The 21,701-nt window shown below is 39.6% G+C and overlaps 1 protein-coding gene across 1 annotated transcript; it reads right to left on the bottom strand.

The window, feature by feature from the left end:
* Positions 1-18,628: 18,628 nt before the first annotated feature.
* Positions 18,629-19,426, bottom strand: LOC126960731 (D-aminoacyl-tRNA deacylase 1-like). The gene has a single exon (XM_050800340.1). It carries the CDS (start codon positions 19,372-19,374, stop codon positions 18,646-18,648), a length of 729 nt encoding a protein of 242 aa, XP_050656297.1. The 5' UTR covers positions 19,375-19,426; the 3' UTR covers positions 18,629-18,645.
* Between the last annotated feature and the right edge of the window lie 2,275 nt (positions 19,427-21,701).

Raw genomic sequence — 21,701 nt, 5'->3', positions numbered from 1 at the left:
AGAAAAAATTGTGATCATCAATGAGACAGTAAAGACAAATATTAGGTGTACCCTAAAGAATCCTCCTCTGAGTGCCTCTGGGGTACCCTTTAAGGCAAACTAACTCAGTGCAACAGATGACAGACAAAACCAAAACTCAGGTTCCCAAGTCTCAGCTTTGGGCTCTTCTTGCTCCTGCCAACTACCACTAGGCCATATAGAAAAGGGAAAGTGTTTATTTATTGCTCTATTATGGCCTAAACCAGCATTATTTGGCAATTGCTCTCCAGAAAGTTTAATGTCAAAACTTCAATTTCATGAAACAACAGGTTTGGTCAAGGCCAAAATGCTTTGAGACTAACTTTTTTTTCCTCATGGTATTTCCATTGCTGGTGCTAGCCAAAACCCAGACTACATACCCAGATGAAAATAAACATAAATTCAAAAACCTCAGAAACGGCCTGAGCTTAGTGTGAAGAGTGAATGAATGATGGCTGAGGTTTGCTTGTATTTTATCTGAACTAGATCCTTCATTTTTATATGAACAAAATTATTATTGTACTGGTAAAAAATTAAATATACTCTTCCACCTCCAACAAGAGATATCCAGAAATTCAGCCTACTCCATTAAATGTTGGGCAAATTCCAGTGATTGATGACATATTGCAGTTATTTCTTCTGTTATTTCTGTTAAGGGGTCCAGCAAGGAATGGAGCTTTCTTTATAAAATAAAACAAAAGGAAACTTTGGGTCCCTAACTCTCAAAATCAGTCATCCTTGGAGAAAAAAAAAAAAAATGATAGCACCTTTTGTGAGGGGTACCTTAATGTCAGAAACAACCAAGAGAGAAATTCTCTGGGTTATTATTTTATTTATTTTGTGTGTGTGGATTTAGTGACTTTTTTTTTTTGTAATTTGGACAGGATGAGGCACATAAAAGCATTTATTAAAGGACATAATTTTGCCCGAAAACAAGCCCTGTTTCTGCCCCCACAGGATGTAAGTGCGCTCTGCAGATCTTGTGTTGATTACCCTCTGTGGGAAGTAGCGGTCAACTCTAATTAACTAATTTACTTTCAACAAGTGTTTAATTAGGGCCTTTGCCCATATGTCATGCTCTTTTGAAGATTCTGCACAATGTCAGGACTTTATTAAACTACATAGAATTAATCTGGTTCTCTGGCATAGGCCTACGACCATCTAGAAAATAATCTGAATCCATCGACAACTGCTAAATGTAATAAAAATATATTGAACAGATTAGAAAGGGTATTGGGCCAGCCACTTTGGAGATAAAATACAGTGCCTTCAGAGACTGGAACAGAAGACAAGCACATGAAAACTCAAGTGCAATCTTTAAAAGTGGCATAATTATAATCACTTATGGTAAACTGAGAATAATAGTCAACATTTTTTTACTTTTAACTGCAGGCCAGATATTTTGTGTCCTACCTCATTTCATACTCACAGGAACTCTCGAATCTAAATCAATCTCACTTTGCAGGTGAGGGAACTGAGAGAGAGGTTAAATAACTGGCCAAAGTGACAGCTGGCCTGTTGCACCATGGAGATTCAAACCTGGAAAGTCTTAGGGAATCTCCGAGGTACCGTAAGAAGGTGCTTTCCAAACTGTAATGTTCATAGGAACCACTGGGGTTGGTGGAGTGGGGATCTGATGAAACTGCAGATTCTTGATTCTGTACTGCTAACAAGCTCCAGGTGATGATCCTGCTGCTGCTCCCTCCAACCACACTTTGAGCAGCAAGGATTTAAGTGGACAGTGAGGATTTCAACAAATCAAAATATGGTGGAAAAGATGCTGGAGGCTATGGAGGATCAGAGAAGGTCAGCAAATGAATCCATGACATGGAGCTAATAAAATTACAGGGTCAGTTCTCAGATCCAGGGCCTCAGTTTTCCCACCTGTAAAAGAAAGTGTTCAGCGAACTGGACAATTTCAAGCATTCCTCCCAGATGTAATAGAGTAAGAATCTATGATTCTATTATGGGATGGGAAAAGAGGGAAGGACATGAGATCTGAATAGGAATTGCTTGTAGAACTCTTAACAATAGCAAAGACATGGAAATCAATCTAAATGCCTATCAATGACAGATTGAGTAAAGAAAATGTGGTAATACTCACTATGGAGTAATATGCAGCTATAAAAAAATCTTGTCTTTTGTGGGAACATGGATGGAGCTGGAGGCCATTATCCTGAACAAACTAATGCAGGAACAGAAAATCAAATGCCATAAGTTATTACTTAGCAATGGGAGCCAAATGATGAGAACTCATGAGCACAAAGAGGGGAAAAACAGACAGTGGGGGTTGAGAGTGAAAGGTGGGAAGAGGGAGAGAGTCAGAAAAAAATAACTACTGGGTGCTAGGCTTAATACCTGGATGACAAAACAATCTGTACAACAAGCCCCCATGACATGAGATTACCTACATATCAAACCTTCACATGTACCCCTGAAACTATAACAAAAGTTTTCTTAAAAATAAAAAATTTAAAAATTAACAATAAGAATTGTTTGCAGAGCTTATTAATAAGGATGTTGGACCCAACCATGCAGATTCCTAGCCATGCCTACCAAGTGAGTAGGTTTAGGAAGAGACATAGAAATCCAGAAAAGCCTGTCTAGAATTTGGAAGTTTTTACAAATAAAATTGACATATGTGACCCAGATATGGATAAATTAAGTATCTAAGGATAATGGCAGCTCCTGTTTACTTGGTGCATACTCTATGCTACATATGCAATAAATGTTGAATATTTTATATGAATGTGTATGAAATATTCAGTCTTCACAAAATCCCTGCAGATGTTTTTGAGTTGGATTTCAAATTATGTGAGCCTGTAAATTTTCTTTTTATTTAGGCCACACTGAGTTGGGGATTTTGTTCCTTTCAGCCAAAAATACCCTAATTCACATCTATGCCAGGCATTGTAGATTTAAAATGAGTTTCCCCAAAAAGCTCAGTGACTCATGGTGGGGGAAAGGGTGTCAGACAAGTGAAGTTGTGATAAGTTTCAAAACAGAGATTTATTCAAGTTGCTATAGAAACACAGGGGTAGGATAGTAAAGTTTTAGGAACAGAGAGCCTGACCTAATTATTGAAGAATGAGCAAATGGAATGGGTGAGGAGGGCATCCCAGGCAAAGGGACTGGCCTGGGCAAAGGCACAGATATGTGAGCAAGCATTTCAAGTTCTACAAGAAGCTAGTCTTACTTGCCAGGCTGAGTCATGGAGATTAGCAGAAGTTCTGTTCAGGAAACAAAGAATGATTTTTGTCTCCTCTAGCCATCATGCAGAAAAAGTATATGGAGTGAGGCGTGGTGGTTCGTGCCTGTAATCCCATCACTTTGGGAGGTTGAGGTAGGAGGATCACCTGAGGTCAGGAGTTCGAGACCAGCTTGGCCAACATGGCGAAACCACATCTCTACTAAAAATACAAAATTTAGCCAGGCGTGGTGGCAAGCAATTGTAATCCCAGCTACTTGGGGCTGAGGCAGGAAAATCGCTTGAACCCGGGAGGTGGAGGTTGCAGTGAGCTGAGATCGTGCCATTGCCCTACAGCCTAGGCAATGAGAGCAAAACTCCATCTCAAAAAAAAAAGAAAGAAAGCATGTGGGATGACACTACCTTGAGTCTGACAGACCTGGGCTTAAATCTCAACTTGTCCCCTCATTAGCCATGTAATCCTAAGTAAGTTTCTTAACCCCTCAAAACCTCCACTTCCTTGTCTGAAAAAAAAGGGGAGTTGATGATATCTAATTTGCAAGTAGTTTAAAGTTGAAAGAGGAGATAAAGTTCTTAGCATATTATTATAACTTTGATTATGATTCCTGTCTGTATGCTAACAATATAAAGAGAAAGAGACGTCGTCTCTGCTTTGAGATACTCTAGTTAGCAAGAACAATATGCAAGCAAGTAGTTTGCTGAGAATGAGGGATGCACAGGACAGTATGAGAAGTAAGTTTTAAACTTAATTTGGTAATATAAATAATTAATTTAAAGTTACTATAAATAGGTGATCAAGTTTGTATTTAGGATAATGGCTTCCATAGCTGTGTGGAGAATTTATTGACAGTAGAGGCAGCAGAAGGTGATTAGAGAGTGAGCTAGGAAGTAGCAGTAAGATGAAGAAAACTAGATAGAGGCCAAGCACAGTGGTTCATGCCTGTAATTCCAGCAATTTGAGAGGTTGAGGCAGGCAGATCTTTTCAGCCTAGAAGTTCAAGGCTGCAGTGAGCTATTATAGCTTCACTGTACTCTATCCCAAGATACAGAGCAGGGAGACCCTATCTGAAAAGAAAAGAGAAGAGTAGAGAGAAAAGAGAAAAGAAAGAGATGAAGGAAAGGAAGGGAGGGAAGGGAGGAGGGAAAAGAAGAGAAAGAGGAAGGAAAGGAAGAGAGGGGGGGAAAAGGAAAATGAAAAAGAAAACTAGATAGATTGGAGAAATGTTTAGAGGTAAAATTGCCTGGATTTCATGCCTAAGCTAATAGGATAACAATCATGTTTTTAGTTTAAGGATGTTTAATATTGGTGCCATTCTCCAGAAATTAGGAATACAGGAGGTAAAGCTAGAATCATCAGAATTTCCCACTTTCGTTTTCCTCACCTGATCTACCAAATGCTTGACCAAAAATTATCCTTGTCCTGTAATCTGTGTCATCAATATGCAACTTTCAGCATGCTGCATTATATTCTGCCACTCATGTCTACACTTTTTCTCTATTTGAGAATTCTGTAAGTACAGTCCTTAAACCAGCAACATCAGTATTATATGGAAACTTGCTAGAAATGCAAATTCTTAGAGTTCACTCCAGATTCTCTGAGGCTGGGCCCAGCAGCTTGTGTTTAAACAAGGCCAACAGGTGATTCTGATGCATGCTGGATTTTGTAGAATTACAAATCTCTAATTACCTTCAAGAATCTAGATGTTTTCTTAACCTCCTGGCTTTCACAGAGAGAAAGGGCTCCTGCAACATTCTGCTCCTTCCCATGCAGAGCAGTGGTGTCCTGAGGATGAAGTAGAACAATGGCCCTGACCACAAATACAGGTGAGATCCAACTGGGAGAGTTACAGTGAGTTTGGGCAGCTCTGTAACTAATTTGGCACAAACTGGGTTTTCTTCTCAAAGCAAATCAGAACACCCAGAGTGACCATGAGATAATATGCAAAACAACCTCACAATTAGTCCTGAATCAAAGCCCCCAACTCCCCTAGGAGAAAAATTGGGGACCAGTGGGATATGTGAGAGAATCAAATGAAAAAGTGTCCCCCAAATATGCTCCTGCATACTGAGTCATTCGACTATTCTTACAGACAGAGCCACTCAAACTCCAAGAGACAAATATAATAGCCCATCACGCCAGGTCAATGGGTAGAATTTCAAGGGTCAACAAGTCATGGTCTTAAAGGCTCCAGTTACAAACTAGACCACCAGACAGATGCTCAATTGTCTACTGGCCTCTGTGGCACGACCTCATGCATTTTGGGGAGCAGGGGAGGGGGCAGAAGGTGTGTTGCTTGGCTCTCAGAGAAAAAGTATTAATCCTATCATGACCCTTAGGTTTCAGCTCCCAATTGCCCACTAAATGTCTGATAGAATGGCATCCCTGGGTGGGCTGTAATTGCTACGGAACCCCTTCCTGTCAGTTTTCAGAACAAAATCTTGTGTATAGAAGTATTTTCTTTCTCATTAAATTTTTATTTCCTCATCCATTGAGCTCTTTTTGTTGAAATACTGTTGAAAGTGTTTAACTGAAACTGCTGCATCCCTGATAAGACGAAAACTCTGATTCCAAAATCTCCTTTCTCTAAAGACAAGAAGCTGTGTGGGACGAGCTGGCTAAATAACTGCAGCTGCTGGCCATCAAGGCTGCTTAAGTTCTTACAGGTCATCTCCTCCCTGACCCTCCAAGCTAATTACACTCACAGGCTTGCTCACAGCTAGACATCCACGGGCGAGGTGTAGACGTGTAGGACTACCCAGAGGTCAAATGGAGGATCTTTCATCTGTTTGTTTTTCCTTACTCTTAATAGGAATTGTTTAATGCAGGTAGCCAGATGAAAAGGGACCCACAACCTCAGCTCAATATGACCCAGGCCTTTGGGACACTTACTGTAACTGCCACTCTTCCACAGTCTCTCGGGGTGCATTTTTACCACTGGCATCCTTAGAATGTCAGAAAACACTGGACTCTGAGTCAGCTTGGGAAAGTTTCCTCATTTATGTAATCTTGACTTTCCTTATTTGCAAAATGGGAGTAGTTGTAAAAGTTAAATGAGAGAATGCACGTAAAGTCAGTGTTGTGTCTAGTACACGGCACTGAATAAATGTTACCATTGAGGCGATGATATGATTGTTGCAACATTGTGGGTGCTCCTCCCAGATCCCCCAAGATCTGTTTTTACCATTTGTGTGTGCTTTCCTCAAAAGGCAATCAACTAATGATTGTTGGGTGTAAAATATGAAAGCTCCTGAATCCATAAGGACCGTAAAGGTGCTCTAGAATCAAAGAAACAAAATGTGTTACAAAAATGAGGGAAAGGGATCCTCTTTGCTTTAACAAAATGGCTATGGCACAGCTTTGTGTTTATATTCCTAAATTTGTAGTCATTAGCAGTGCCAGTGCTCACACCAAAGCTAATGTCTGTGCTAGTACCAGCTTGATATAGTAGTGGAGGCCATTACCTCAAGGGTGAGCCAGCGGCCTTAAGGTCTCAGTGCGGGCAATAGCTGGAGCAGATCACTGGCAGGCACCAGTAGCAATGTGAACAGTTGAAAGAAGCTCAGAGGACTTTATTTGTGAATTCTCTAGATTCTCCTAAAATAACCAAGGAGTCTTTGAAGTGAGCTAAAAGTCCATTAATAGTAAGTAAAAAAACAGAACCAGAAAAATATAACACTAAATCAGTATGAACTTCCTCCATGATGTTCAAGGTAAAAGAATGGCAGCCATAGAACTCCTTACCTCCCCACAGCTCGCTCATCCCACGGAAACAGATGAAGAAGCTGGAGGATGGGATGACCAGTGGAGAAGAGCAGGTTCTTGGCTTGACCCAAATCTTTCCTGCCCAACTTAGCTTAGGTCAAAAACTGGTGACCAGCAGGCTATAGCGTGAAGTCTGGCCCTCCGCATACTCTCTTTACATCCTCTTCTTTCAATTCACTGTCTACCTCCTGGCTCCCCAGTCACAGAATACACCTATATGAATTGTCAACCACACTAATATGTGATCTTTGCAATAATTTATTTATGCCGATGTTTTTATTTTTCCAAATCTAGCTCAGCCCTGCACAACTCATAGGAAATCCAATTGCTGTCCATTTTTTGTGACTCCTCCTCTTCCTATGGCTGTCCAAGGGTCCTGGGTAGTTCTTGGTAAAAAGAAGTCTCTATATCTATGAATTTTATTCTACCATTTCTGATTGAACAACTCTTTATGGTTCACTTGAAAACACTTTCTTACGGCAAACCTGGCCTCTGGAAATTTCAGCTAGGCTCCCAAAGCCATGGCGCTCAATGCTATTGTTAATACCAGTCCCTGAATATTAATATGATCAGCTCATATGAGTTCTGTCACCTGCAGGGTCCCATGTGCTACTCCTCTGTCCTTCAAGTGTCAAGCAGTTTCACTTACCACTCCAACAAAACTTCCTCTTCTGGTGAACCCTCAAGACTACCCCATCTACCATCTATAAAAATCTAGCTCTAGGTTTTATAATAATAATAGCAACAGTTTACATTTAGTGAATACCTATTATATTTTCAGTACTATGGTAAAAACTAAAATTCACAACAGTGAATAAAGCATTAAATAACTATCCCGTAAAAGAGTTGGATAAATAGAACTATAACTTATGGTGCTAAGTTCTGTGACAGTAAAAATAACATAGCAAAATAACAATAATGTCCATTTATTGATAATTTACTGTATCCCATGCACTGTGCCAAATATATATATCTGTTTAATCCGGGTACATTCGAAAGTGGGGAAATCTTACTGAGTCTTCTCTCCAAATGAATGTGTGTCCTGTGTGTATTTTGCAGTATGTATTTTGCATATATGCAGTACACAGTATATATTCTTTTTTATTTATTCCTCTTAATAAACCATTTTAGGTACATTTTAAGGTATATGAGGCCCAGAGGTTGAATAACTTGCACAATGTCCCTAGATAATAAGCGACAAGGCTGAGATTTGAATCCAGACCAAAGCTGACAAAGCCTGCTTTATCTTATCTCTTTTCCCACCCACTATGGGTGCATAACGAGGAATATCTAATTGATATACATCTTCCTAGTGGGAATGACGGAAAGTATATTTAAGAGAAGACCACAGGAATGTTTTGGAATTAGCCAGGCAAAATGACAGACAGAGAGAGAAAAAAAGAGATAGAGTGAGACTGTGTGTGTGTGTGTGTGTGTGTGTGTGTGTGTGTGTGTGTGTGTGTGTTGGCAATGGCTAGAGGAAAGAGAGAAGATATAAATAAGAAGAGAGACAAAGGGTTCCTGATAGAGAGGCTGGCAAGTTGCAAAAGCTTAGAAATAACAAAAGCACATTGCTAAATACTAGTTTTGTCTGCTGGTACTTTGAAGATGCAAAAGATGGGGAAGTTAAAAAGGTAAGAAGTTTAAACTTTGTTCTGAGGGTTATAGGGAGCCATGGATAGATTTTTTAAAGAAGAGATTTATGAAATAACATTTACATTTTAGAAGATTATGTTGTCAACACTATGGGGAATGGACTGTAGCAGGGTACATCCGAAAGTGGGGAAGTCTTACTGAGTCTTCTCTCCAAATGAATGTGTGTCCTGTGTGTATTTTACTTATAACTACGATAGTATATCATATTTTTCTGCTCTATATTTTGTACTGAATTCATTGATTCAAAAAATATTTACAAAGTGCTGTTAGGCAAGGACATTACAAGAAATGAGAATTACACACCTAGATCCCTCATGAATCTAGAGACAAAAATATTTAGCAATGTATTAACATATCAAATTCAGCAAATTGTAAAAGAATAATACATCACAACCTCAGAAGATATACTCCAGATACACAAGGTTGAGTTTGTTTTAAAAAACAAATCAATAAGGGTAACTTACCACCTTATCAGGAATAAAAGGAGAATATCATATGATTACATCAACAGATGCAGAAAAAGAATTTGATAAAATTCTATTCCTACTTTAAAGAAAACTAGCAAACTGGAAATAGAAGAAAAATTTCTCAAACTTCTAAGTGTATGTATACAAATCTGGCAGACTAATATTGTACATAAGGAAAAAGACTCAATATTTTTTCTCTAAGATTAGGGATAAAGCAAGGATATTCAATCTCACCTCTGCTATTCAACATTGTAGTGGACATCTCAGCCCAGTAGGGAAGACAAACAAACAAAAGAAATAAATATTAGAGATATATAATTAAAGTATGCAAGTCCAATTGCAGCTGTTGTTCAGATGTTTCTGCTGGTATAAACCAACATCATCCCTGGTATCTGGTATGGAACATAGCAAAAGCTTTCTCACTAGCTCAACAAATATACCAAAAGCAATTTGCTATCACTTAGCAGGGATTACACTAACTTTCCCAGTTTTGCCTAGAATTATGTCAACTCTCCAACTTTGATCCAGAATTGAATCTTCAGGAAATTTGACTGTCTTAGCATCTGTGATGGTTAACTTTACGTGTCAATTTAACTGGGCCATAAGATACCCAGATAGCTGGAGAAACATTATTCCTGGGTGTGTTTGTGAGAATGTTTCTGAAAGAGGTAGCATTTAAATCAGTGGACTAAGTAGATGATCCTTCTCAATATGGATGGGCATTATCTAATCTATTCAGGTTGAGGGCCCAAATAGAACAGAAAGGTAGAGAAAAGCTTAATTAACTCTGCTGGAGTTGGGACACTGATCTTCTCTTGCCCTCAGCACTCCTTATTTTTAGGACCTCAGATCTAGACTGGAATCTATAGTGTCAGTTATGGATGAACTATACTTTTCCTGAATCTCCAGCTTGCAGATAGCAAGTCATTGAACTTCTCAGCCTCAATACTTTATAATAAATCTCCATTTATTATACCAGGTATCTTCCTGGCATAATATACCAGGTATCTTCCTGGAATCTTTCTAGGAAACTTTATGTCATCTTATATATCATCCTTATATATCTAGAAGCCAATACCTTATAATAAATGTCTTCCTAAATAGATACAGATAGATGGATGGACAATTGATTAATTGATTGATTATCTTTTATCAGTTCTATTTCTCTGGAGAATCTTGACATACAGCATCCTACAGGACATTTACTTTATCCATTACATTTATGATACAATTTTTATAGGATCTAGAGAGCAGGAATTAGGAATTACTGATGTCTTGATAGGACATGAGGTATAAAGTAAATATCAAAAATATGTAAGGAATTGCTACTTTGGTTTAGTTCTGGGGATCCAGTAGTCTGGAGTATACAGGGATCTTCTCCCCAAAGTGAAAGATAAGTTGTTGTACCTGGCACCCTATATATCAAAACTAATGGCATCATTTGTTAGACTCTTTTGGGTATTTAGGTAATGTATAATATATTTGAGTTTACTATTTTCAAAAATTTACTATTTTGAAAAATTTATCATATGACCCAAAAGGCTAGTTTTGAGTAGAAATTGAAACCAGGGAGTCTCCCTCGCTTGTCCATGATGATATAGACCAACAAAGCCCAGTGGAACCAATAGTGATTAAAGATTTATAGAAGAGCAGGAAGTTATTTGATGTGTTTGGGAAGTCCCAATAAGAGGTTCACAGTGGAGATTTTGAAGGAAAACAACTGTACTCTTCCATAACTACTTCCTTTTTTGGAGAACCAGCTCTTGGCTCCCAGCTGGGCCTCTGGTAGAGAGCAACTGTGAAAAATAAGATGTCCAGGCAAACTGAGCTATCTACAGAAAACAGGAGGTTATCTGTATTACCGACAGATAAAGTTGTCCATGACTACAACTCTTCATCTTTAAGTGAAAGCATAACTGGGCAGGGCTTTGAAAGTATGATTGTTTAAACAGGTAGCTTACATTTCCACTGAAACAACTCCTGCAACATTGCTATCTCTATATGGCCTCGTGGGAAATCTTTAATGACAGATTATCAAGGAGGAAAGCTGTTTGAGAGATTGTTCTGCTTAATATGCTGGAATTAGCTTGAAATTAGCAGGAATGACCTTGGATGAGATTTGGAAAAGGATATCCTCCTAGTAAGCAGAATCTTCTTAATATGTTTCTCGTTTTTTGCACAGTCGTTTGGGACTGTAAAAATTACCATGCGAGCTGTAATTTTGAAAAGCAGTCTTAACCGATGAAATATGTAATTGTTCTGTGACCTTTAAAATTTGTTGTCAAACATTAAGAACTCTCTTACTATCAATTATAAGTGCACGGGCAAATAAAAAATAGTAATATTGTTAAGTACACTACAATTTAAAACATTAGAAACATGGAGAATTAAATTTTTCTTTGTAAGAAAAAATATCAAGAATAATTTAAACAGTGATGGTTTCTTTTTTGTTATGTAATTTTAACTGTAAATAGCATTCTTTTCTGTGCCTTGGTGAATTATCATACCCCTTTCTAAGTTTGAATCTGGTTCCAATATTTTATCCCTTACATTTTCGATATCATGAAATATCTTTGAGAATTCTTTTAATGTGTTTTTTGGTCAATATCACTTTCTTTGGAATATCTTCATCTATTGTTACAACCACTTTCCTCATTTATGCAGATAAATTTGCCTTTATTAAATTTCTCTGGCTACATATCTAGAGTCAAAAGTGTCAACATTCCCAAAGTCAGCTTTTTTTTTTTTAATTCTATTTACATTTTATTTGAATTTCACTTCCAGGATTGTTACTTTCTGTTTCTTTGCTGCAATTCTGTCCTGGTGAGCCAATTCTCTTTTACAATTATTCATTTTTGTAAAAGTCACATGGGTTTAACATTGGGAGACAACAAGGCAACAAAACGATACTTTTGCCTTCTGTGTGTGAATAACAGATGAGTAATGATCAATCGCTGATAAACTTTGCAAGAAGTAACATATATTGGTCACTGATCATTATATATATTTTTTAAATGTATTTTATTTCAATAGTTTCTGTGGAACAGATGATTTTTGATTACATGGATAAGCTCTTTGGTAGTGATTTCTGGGATTTTGGTGCACCCATCACCCGAGCAGTGTACACTGTACCCAATGTGTAGTCTTTTATCCCTCACCCCTACCACCCTTTCCCCCATGTCCCCGAAGTCCATTACATCATTCGTATGCTTTTGTATCCTCATAGCTTAGCTCCCATTTATAAATGAGAACATAAAATATCTAGTTTCCATTCCTGAGTTACTTCACTTAGAATAATGGTCTCCAACTCCATCTAGGTTGCTGTAATGCCATTATTTTGGTCATCTTTACAGCTCAGCAATATTCCATGGTAAATATATATAACCACATTTTCTTTATCTACTCGTTGGTTGATGGGCATTTAGGCTGGTTCCATATTTTTACAAAATTGAGAATTGTGCTGCTATAAACACACGTGTGCAAGTGTCTTTTTCAAATAACAACTTCTTTTCCTCTGAGTAGATACCCAGAAATGGGATTCCTTAATCAAATGGTAGTTCTACTTTAAATTCTTAAGGAATCTCTATACTGTTTTCCATAGTGGTTGTAATAGTTTACATTCCCATCAGCAGCATGGAAGAATTCCCTTTTCACCACATCTATGCTAAGATCTATTATTTTTTGATTTTTAAATTTTGGCCATTCTTGCTGGAGTGGCCTGCAAGAGGTGGCAACTCATTGTAATTTTAATTCGCATTTCCCTGATAATTAGTAATGTTGAGCATTTTTATCATATGTTTGTTCGCCATTTGTATATCTTCTTTTGAGAATTGTCTGTTCATGTCCTTTGCCCACTTTTTGATGGAATTGTTTTTTCTTGCTGATTTGAATTCCTTGTAGACTCTGGATATTAGTCTCTTGTTGGATGCATAGTTGACAAATATTTTATCTGTTTACTCTGCTGATTATTTCTTTTGTTGTGCAGAGGCTTTTTACTTTAATTAGGTTCCATCATTTTTGTTTTTTGGCATTTGCTTTTGGGTTCTTGGTCATTAAGTCTTTGCCTAAGTCAATGTCTAGAAGAGATTTTCTGATGTTATCTTCTAGAGTTTTTAGGGTTTCCGGTCTCAGAGTTAAGTCTTTGATCCATCTTTAGTTGATTTTTGTATAAGGTGAAAAATGAGGATTCAGTTTCATTCTTCTACATGTGGCTTGCCAATTATCCCAGAACCATTTGTTGAATAGGGCATCCTTTTTCCACTTTGTTTTTGTTTGCTTTGCCTGAGATCAGTTGGCTGTTAGTATTTCGTTTTATTTCTGGGTTCTCTATTGTGTTCCATTGGTCTACAGGCCCATGTTTATGTCACTACTATGCTGTTTTGGTAACTAGAGCCTTGTTGTATAGTTTAAGGTCAGGCAATGTGATGCCTCCAGATTGGTTCTTTTTGTTTAGTTTTGCTTTGGCTATGTGGGCTTTTTAAGAATTTTTGGTTCCATGTGAATTTTAGGATTGTTTTTACTAGTTCTGTGAAGAATAATGATGCTATTTTGATGAAAATTGCATTGAATTTGTATATTGCTTCTGATAGTATGGTCATTTTCACAATATTGACTCTACCCATCCATGAGCATGGGATGTGTTTCCATTTGTTTCTGTCATCTATGATTTCTTTCTGCAGTGTTTTATAGTTTTTCTTGTAGAAATATTCCATCTTTTTGGCTGGGTACACTCCTAAGTACTTTTTTTTTTCTTCAGCTGTTACGAAAGGTATTGAGTTCTTGACTTGATCCTCAACTTGGGTGTTGTTGATGTATAGCAGTGCTACTGATTTGTGCACATTGATTTTGTATCCTGAAACTTTACTGAATTCATTTATCAAATCTAGGAGCTTTTTGGACAAATCTTTAGGGTTTTCTAGGTATATGATCATATCATCAGTGAACAGTGATAGTTGGACTTACCCTTTACTGATTAGGATGCCTTTTATTTCTTTCTCTTGTCTGATCACTCTGCCTAGGATTTCCAGTACTATGGTGAATAGAAGTGATGAAAGTGGTCATCCTTGTCTTGCTCCGTTCTCAGGGGGAATGTTTTTAACTTATCCCTGTTTAGTATGTTGGCTGTGGGCTTGTCATAGATAGCTTTTATTACCTGAGGTATGTATGTCCTTTATATGCCAATTTTACTGAGGGGTTTTTATCATAAAGGGTTGCTGGATTTTGTCAAATGCTTTTTTTCGCATCTATTATGGTGGTTGTGAGATTTTTGTTTTTAATTCTGTTTATCTGACGTATCACATTTATCGACTTGCATAGGTTAAACCATCCCTGCATCCTTGATATGAATGAAACCCACTTGATCATGCTGTATTATCTTTTTGATACGCTGTTGAATTTGGTTAGCTAGTGTTTTGTTGAAGATTTTTGCATCTATGTTCATCAGGGCTATTGGTCTGTAGTTTTCTTTTTTGTTATGTTCTTTCCTAGTTTTAGTATTAGGGTGATGCTGGCTTCATAGAATGATTTAGGGAGAATTCCCTCTTTCTCTATCTTTTGAAATAGTTTCAGCAGGATTGGCACCAGTTCTTCTTTGAATGTCTGATAGAATTCAGCTATTAATTCATCTGGTTCTGAACTGTTTTTGTTGGCAATTTGTCTTATTACTGTTTCAATCTTGCTACTTGTTATTGTTCAGAGTTCCTATTTCTTCTTGATTTAATCTAGGAGTGTTTTATATTTTCAGGAATTTATTGATGTCCTCTAGATTTCCTAGTTTGTGTGCATGAAGGTGTTAGTAATAGCCTTGTGTATTAGCCTGTTATTACGTGCTAATAAAGACATATCCAGTACTGAGTAATTTATAAAGGAAAGAGGCTTAAGTTACAGTTCAGCATGGTTGGGAAGGCCTCAGGACACTTACAATCATCGTGGAAGGGGAAGCAACCACATCCTCCTTCATATGGCGGCAGCAAAAAGGAGGCAGAGTGAAGGTGCGGGGAAGCCCCTTATAAAGCTACCAGATCTCATGGAAAACTCATTCACTATCACAAGAACAGCATGGAGGTAACTTACCCCATGATCCAATTACCTCCCACCGGGTCCCTCCCACACCTGTCAATTCTGGAAAATACAATTCAACATGAGAGTTGGGTGGGGACACAGCCAAGTCGTACCACCTTGAATGATATTCTGTATTTCTGTGGTATCAGTTGTAATTGTAATATCTCCCATTTCATTTCTAAACAAGCTTCTATGGATATTCTCTTATTTTCTTGGTTAATCTCACTAATGGTCTATGCATTTGCGAGTTGGTTGGCCTCCAAAACATAACCAGCATTTTGTTTCTTTTGTTGTTTGTAGTTTTTTGTTTGTCCCAATTTTATTTAGTTCTGCTCCGATCCTTGTTAATTCTTTTATTCTGCTGGGTTTGGGTTTGGTTTGTTATGTGTTTTCTAGTTCCTTGGCATGTGATCTTAGATTGTCTATCTGTGTTCTTTCAGATTTTTTGATGTAGGCAGTTAATACTCTGAACTTTTCTCTTAGCACCACTTTTGCTGTATCCCAGAGGTTTCAATAAGTTGTGTCACTGTTATTCTGTTCAAGGGATTTTTAAATTTCCATCTTGATGTAATCATTGACCCAAAGATCATTCAAGAGTAGATTATTTAATTTCCATATATTTTGTATAGTTTTGAGTGTTCCTTTTGGAGTTAATTTCCAGTTTCATTCCACTATGGTCTGAGAGGATATTTGTTTATAGGTGCCTCCACGCTGGATTCCTGTGGAGGAGGCCCCAGCTGTGTCTGCCATGGAGTGCCAGAGGAGAATAAGGACCCCTTCCCCAAGGCCCTTCACAATCACAGAGGCTGCCTGCCTGTTGGAGTATAGGTGCAGACTTTCCCTACTGCTTCCAGTGCTACAATTGTGTCTCTGCTATGAGAAACTACCCACTAGTGGAAAGATATGGAACTCAGGGCCTGCTGTTCAGATTCTGTTGTCCCACAGGGTGATCCCTTGAGGTGGTGCTCTCATCCTTCCCCCCTATGGATGGGGCTTCCTGAGAGCCAGACTGCAGTGATTATTATTGCTTTTCTGGGTATAGCCATCCCGTGGGGCTGCCAGGCTCCAGGTTGGTGTTGGGGATTGTCTACAAAGAGTCCTGTGATGTGATCTGATCCATCTTCAGGTCTTTCAACCATAAATACCAGCACCTGCTCTGGTGGTGGTGGGAGGGGAATGAAGTAGATTCTGTGAGAATCCTTGATTGTAGGTATGTTTATGGTGCTGGCTTTCTTAACTGCTGTTTATGCTAGCAGTGAAGTTGTCACATGGACAGACTCAGGACCTCTGGTTAGCAAGGATGTTGCAGGCAGTAGTATTAGTTGCTGTTTTCTCCTTCCTAGGGGCATGGCTATTCTGTCATGAGTTGCTGTAATGGCCTGGGTTGGTTGGCCTACAGCCAGAAGGTGGCACTTGCAAGAGAGCACCAGCTGTGCTATTAGCAGTGGGATATAAGCTTGCCCTAATTTGGCCAAGAAAGGTATTCTGGTTTCTCTGGTGATGGACAGAGCCATAAAGCTCCCAAGAGTGTATGACTCTTGTGTTCAGCTACAAGAGTTGGTAGAGAAATACCATCAGGCTGGGGCAGGGTATGCAGGTCTGAGCTCAGACTCCCCTTGGGCCAAGCTTGCTGTGGCCACTGTGGAGGATGAGGAGATAGTTCTCATGTCAATGGGGTTATGTTCCAGAGAGGATTATATCTGCTTCTCCTGTGCCATATAGTTCACCAGAGAAGTTAGGGATAGCTGATAGCAAGAGATCTCACCCAGCTCCCACTCAATTGGTAAGGCCAGTCTCACTCCCACAGTGCCCCACTAACAGCACTGAGTTGAGATCCAGGTAGCCTGAACGGCTGGCAGGCAGAACTCAGGCCTTGTCTCAGGTTATGGGCTTCCCTACTGAGCAAGCAAACTCGGTTTTCAGGCCTTACCTCTCCTGCATCTGCCCACAGTGTTGGCTGTGGCTCCTGTCCCTACCTGAAGCAGTTCTTGTTTCCTCCGCTGCTCCTCCCAACCCACTTGTGCCCAATCAAAATTACTGTAAAATTTAGTTTGAAATATCTTATACCCTCTGACCCCTCCCTAATTCCACTGCCTGCCTTCCCCAAGGGCCCCTGTTTCATACATTCAGGAATGGCTTCCCTGGGCTCCAGCTGGAGAATGGGAGTGTCTATAAGTGCTACTGCTTTTACTTCTATATTTCATCCATTTCAGCTCCAGGTAAGGTTAAAACCTTCTGCTGTGATCTGGATTTTCAGATTTCCCAGTGGGAATGTGTGTTTGGAGGCAGCTTCTCCCACCGCTCACACTTTGGGAGCTCTCCATTTTTCACTTGTCTCATGGAATTTGCAGTGGCATGCAGCTTCTTTCAAAGGATCTGTGAATTCTTCTGGTTTTCCCGGTGTGTTCCTGTGCTGGTTCTTGGAGCAAAGGATCGCATTGTGACTCTCTACACACTGGTCTGTCCACCCAAGTGGGAACTCGCTGCACATTAGCCCTGTCTCCTATCCACCGTCTGTTCCCAGGATCTGCATTCGTTGTTTACAAAGTGATATGTGGACTAAAAAATGGCAGTGAAGTTTGTGCTTCATTTAACCTTTCACAGTTAACATACTGTGGTTACTAAAATTTGAACTGTGTTGTTAAGGTAGTGATATTATTTAATTAAACATGATCATTGAAATCCATATATCTCAGCACTATGAAAAATGAGGACTGTAGGTACATTGGTTGTCCAGTTTGCCTTGGAGGACAGATGACCTAAGGTATAGATTGGTAGTGATCCTTAGGCACAGTTTGGACATACAGAGACTCAGAAGGAAGGATTTTTGCACATTAGTGAGAAAGAGATTTGGGGAAGGTTCATGTGGATAGCCCCTTCAGAATAGGCCCAGGATGAAAGAATAATATGTGTGAATGTTCACTGAAGCTTCCCTCTGTAGAACAGTCTCTCAATAACAGGAACAGGATGATTCATCCCATGTATATTAAGTCATTCTTTTTATTTTATTTTTTTGTGGTTTGTTGAGATTTAGGATTTTATTATTATTTATTTTTAGAAAAAGAAAATTTACAAGATGCAAAGGTCTCACACAATACATTATCACTGATGATTGCTCTCTTGACACTTCAACAAGGGCCCTGGATTATGAATCAGCAATAAGAAGAACATGGACAGTGTGAGTGTGTTGGAGAACCCCCGCCCTGGAAACGCAGAATACACCACAGTGGACTTGATGACAAATGATGCTAGGCCAGCCTGTTCCAAAAGCAAGCCAAGATGTGGTAGAAACCAACAAAGCCTTTCTGTGAGGAGGCACAAGCGCATGCCTTCTACCACGTGCGCACTCACCCCCCGCCCATCGGCAGTGCCCACTGCCTCATTCCACACAGCAACAACAGAAAATGACAAAACGGCCCTTTGGTGTTTTTTGCAGAGTTATTCAGGATTATTTCTGTCTTCCTCTTCATGTTTCAGTTCCAAATTCTTAAAGTAGTGTAGGTGCTTAGCATCTTGAATTTTTCAGGATCCAGTTTTGCCCAATGATAACACACTGAATTCTGCCTCCTGAGCTGCAGTTCCCATTCAGAGGACACGTCACCCTCGGCCCCGCTGCTGGCACTGCGGTCTTCTTTTCGGGGAGTGTTTCTTTCCTTGGTTGATTCAGAAGGTCCCTTAGCTCTGGTCTTTTCTTTTCTCTGCTGCTGTTTTTCAGGCTTTGACAGCTGCTTTGGATCAGAGGTAGCAGTGCCGGGAGCTGGCGATTCCAGCTCTGTGGTCACAGGCCCATCATTCTGAATGTACACCTGCATGTAGGCCCCAAACGTGCCATCTTTGATAAGCCCCGGCCTGTATGTTTTAGGCAGCTGCTCCAGGAAGCTGTTGTAAAAGCCCTCTGCCTGCTCCGTGGGCATTGCTAGGTAGAAATCAGGCTTGTTTCCCTTCAGGACACACTGGAGGGTAAACTGGCTGACACACAGACTCTCGTACTGTTTGTCCATCACACTCTTAGACCAGTGCTTCCCGCTGTCATCGTCAAACACACGCAGGTTTAGAATCTTTCGGACCATGTGCTCCAGTTTCTTCTGCGTATCCTCCAGGGAAATACTTAGCAACACACATATGCCCCTTCCAATAGCACTAATCTGCTCTCCTTCAACTGTGACGCTGGCCCGGGTGACGCGCTGCAACACAGCCTTCATGGCGGCTGGGCCGAGTGGGGCGGCGCCGCGCTGCGTCCGGCCTCACGACTCTGAGGGCGACTCCGCCAAGTCATTCTTTTTCCCAGTCTCCCTAATGCTTGATCAGTAGATTAATGAACAATGTGGTCACAAAAGCAGAAATGTGTTTTATGCAACATAGATTGCTCTCACCAAGGCTGGTCAGATTGTTCCTTCTTCTGGGTAGTCAATATTCTGTAGAAACCAGCACTGAATCCCTGGAGTGCCAGCCAGCTATCTGGTAGAATGCTGATTATGTTGCAGTCCTACCTTCATAAAAGAAACCATGATTTGTCTTTATGAAATACATACTTAGGCATTTGGGTTTGCCTTACCTCACCACCCAAGACTTCTGCTGAAAATAACATGCCTAACTTCTTCTGTTAGAGTTTTCTGCATGACATACCTTGAGCAAGACACCCATCTTTCACCAAAAGAAGTGGGCCAGTGGGCTGGTCCTCATGGAGCTCACTATTCTAACCATGTAGGTCATTGCCCACATAAAACGAGATTCATCAAAGAATTAATTATGGTGCCAGCTGATGGTTAAGACCTTACAAGGTTGGGGCACAGCATAAACTCTGAGAGGGACTGATATGAGATGCTACTTCTCCCAGAGAACACATGGGTCTGGAAACCAAGGGGTTGATATAGAGGTGACATCTTCCATTATTATACCTTATTACCTACTTGCAAAAATTCATTCCTGTTTCCAAAATTCTGCGTGTTGCTGGTTGGAGAATTTAGCACCCTAAGAATTGCTTTCACAATGGGACATAGCAACCGTTGCATTGAATTGGGAGCTGAGACCGATCCCTTGCCATATGGGGCCTCTTATGCTACTTGACAAACAGAAAGAAAAGGATATCCCACTGCTGCCTGGGTGATTGATCCAGATCAAGGATCTGCAATTGTTTTTTATAAAAGGACAGATAGTGGAATGTTTTGTGGCTTTGTGGGCCATATGTTCTCTGTCACAATGGCTGCTGTTGCAATCTGAAAGCAACCACAGTTAATACTTAAATGAACAGACATGGCCATGTCTTTTCCAGATAGGATCAAGGAACAGAATCAGAAAATGAAAGGGGTCTCTTCCTCCGTCTGAGTCAGCCTCATTTGATCATATGAGTGTGGGAGAAGACATCCCTTCCAATTATCTGCATTTCTGCATGGGCCAATAAAACAAGAATTCCTATCCCCTCAGATGAATTGGGAAGAAATGTTCTACCATTTCTTTACCCATTCTTCATTCATACTTCTCCCCAAAGCTTGAGGAATGTCTCAGCACTGTGTGTGTGAATGTCAGCTCCATCTGGCCTCTTTCAGAGAGTTTCATACCTGTACATTCCTCCAAACACACGTTTTTCTGCTCTGGTCTCTTGTCTGTAGAAATTTAGAGAGAGTCTCAGAACTTGCAAGGGCAGGTAGTTGTGAAAGCAAGGAAGTCTGCAATTTTGCAGCTGCTTTTGTCTGCAACCTTGGGTAAACTCAGTTTCTCATTAATGTTTGTGTATACCCATTTCTGTTTTATTCCCCGATTTCTCTCTCTTAAACCTCTGCCACATGCCAGGCTAGCCAAGAATAAACTTAAGACTCCTCAAATGATAGTTATCTACAATACCTAAAGTGTCTTGCTATTCTGAACAATAATTGTTTATATAATTTCTAAATCTCAAGATCAGGAGCATCCCTTAGAGCAACAATGAGAGAAAATAAATCTCCCATGTAATAAGAAGGTCAGGAATTCTGGCAGGCCAGAAACCCAGTAATAATTGTTTTGGTTTTTATTCATTGTTCTAGCCAATGAGCCTGAGTACTTTAGATGCATTATTTCATTTAATTCTTATAACAACCTGACAAATTAAATATTACATTCTCACTTTAGATGAAAATTGAGTAATCAGACATGTTAAGTAATTTAGTATTGTTCACAGAAACTAGCAAGCAGCAAAACCAGAATTTAAACACGGATGTCTTTGACTCCCAAGCCCATGCTCTTAATCACTGTGCTATATCAGTATTAGCCAGAAGAGAAGCTGTAAATGTAAGCCATGAGTTTTTTGTCCATCTCCTTTCCCAAGACAGGAAATACTTCAAAGTAGCAGAAACTATCCAAGAAGATAGATTGTTTGTGGCCATTCCTACATGAGGATGGAAGATTCTGGTGATCAAATATCTTCTGCTTTATAGAAACATAAACCCAGGAATATATAAATCATTCCTTACCAGGGATGCAGTTCCTGGCTTTACACAGTATAGTGATCCATTCATGGCTAGCATAACCTATTAATGAACTGACAGGATAAAGA

The sequence above is a fragment of the Macaca thibetana genome, chromosome 8 (assembly GCF_024542745.1).
Source record: "Macaca thibetana thibetana isolate TM-01 chromosome 8, ASM2454274v1, whole genome shotgun sequence".
Classification (NCBI taxonomy): Eukaryota; Metazoa; Chordata; class Mammalia; order Primates; family Cercopithecidae; genus Macaca; species Macaca thibetana.
Note: the sequence above shows the minus strand (reverse complement) of the source record. Positions and strands in the feature narration are given on the sequence as shown.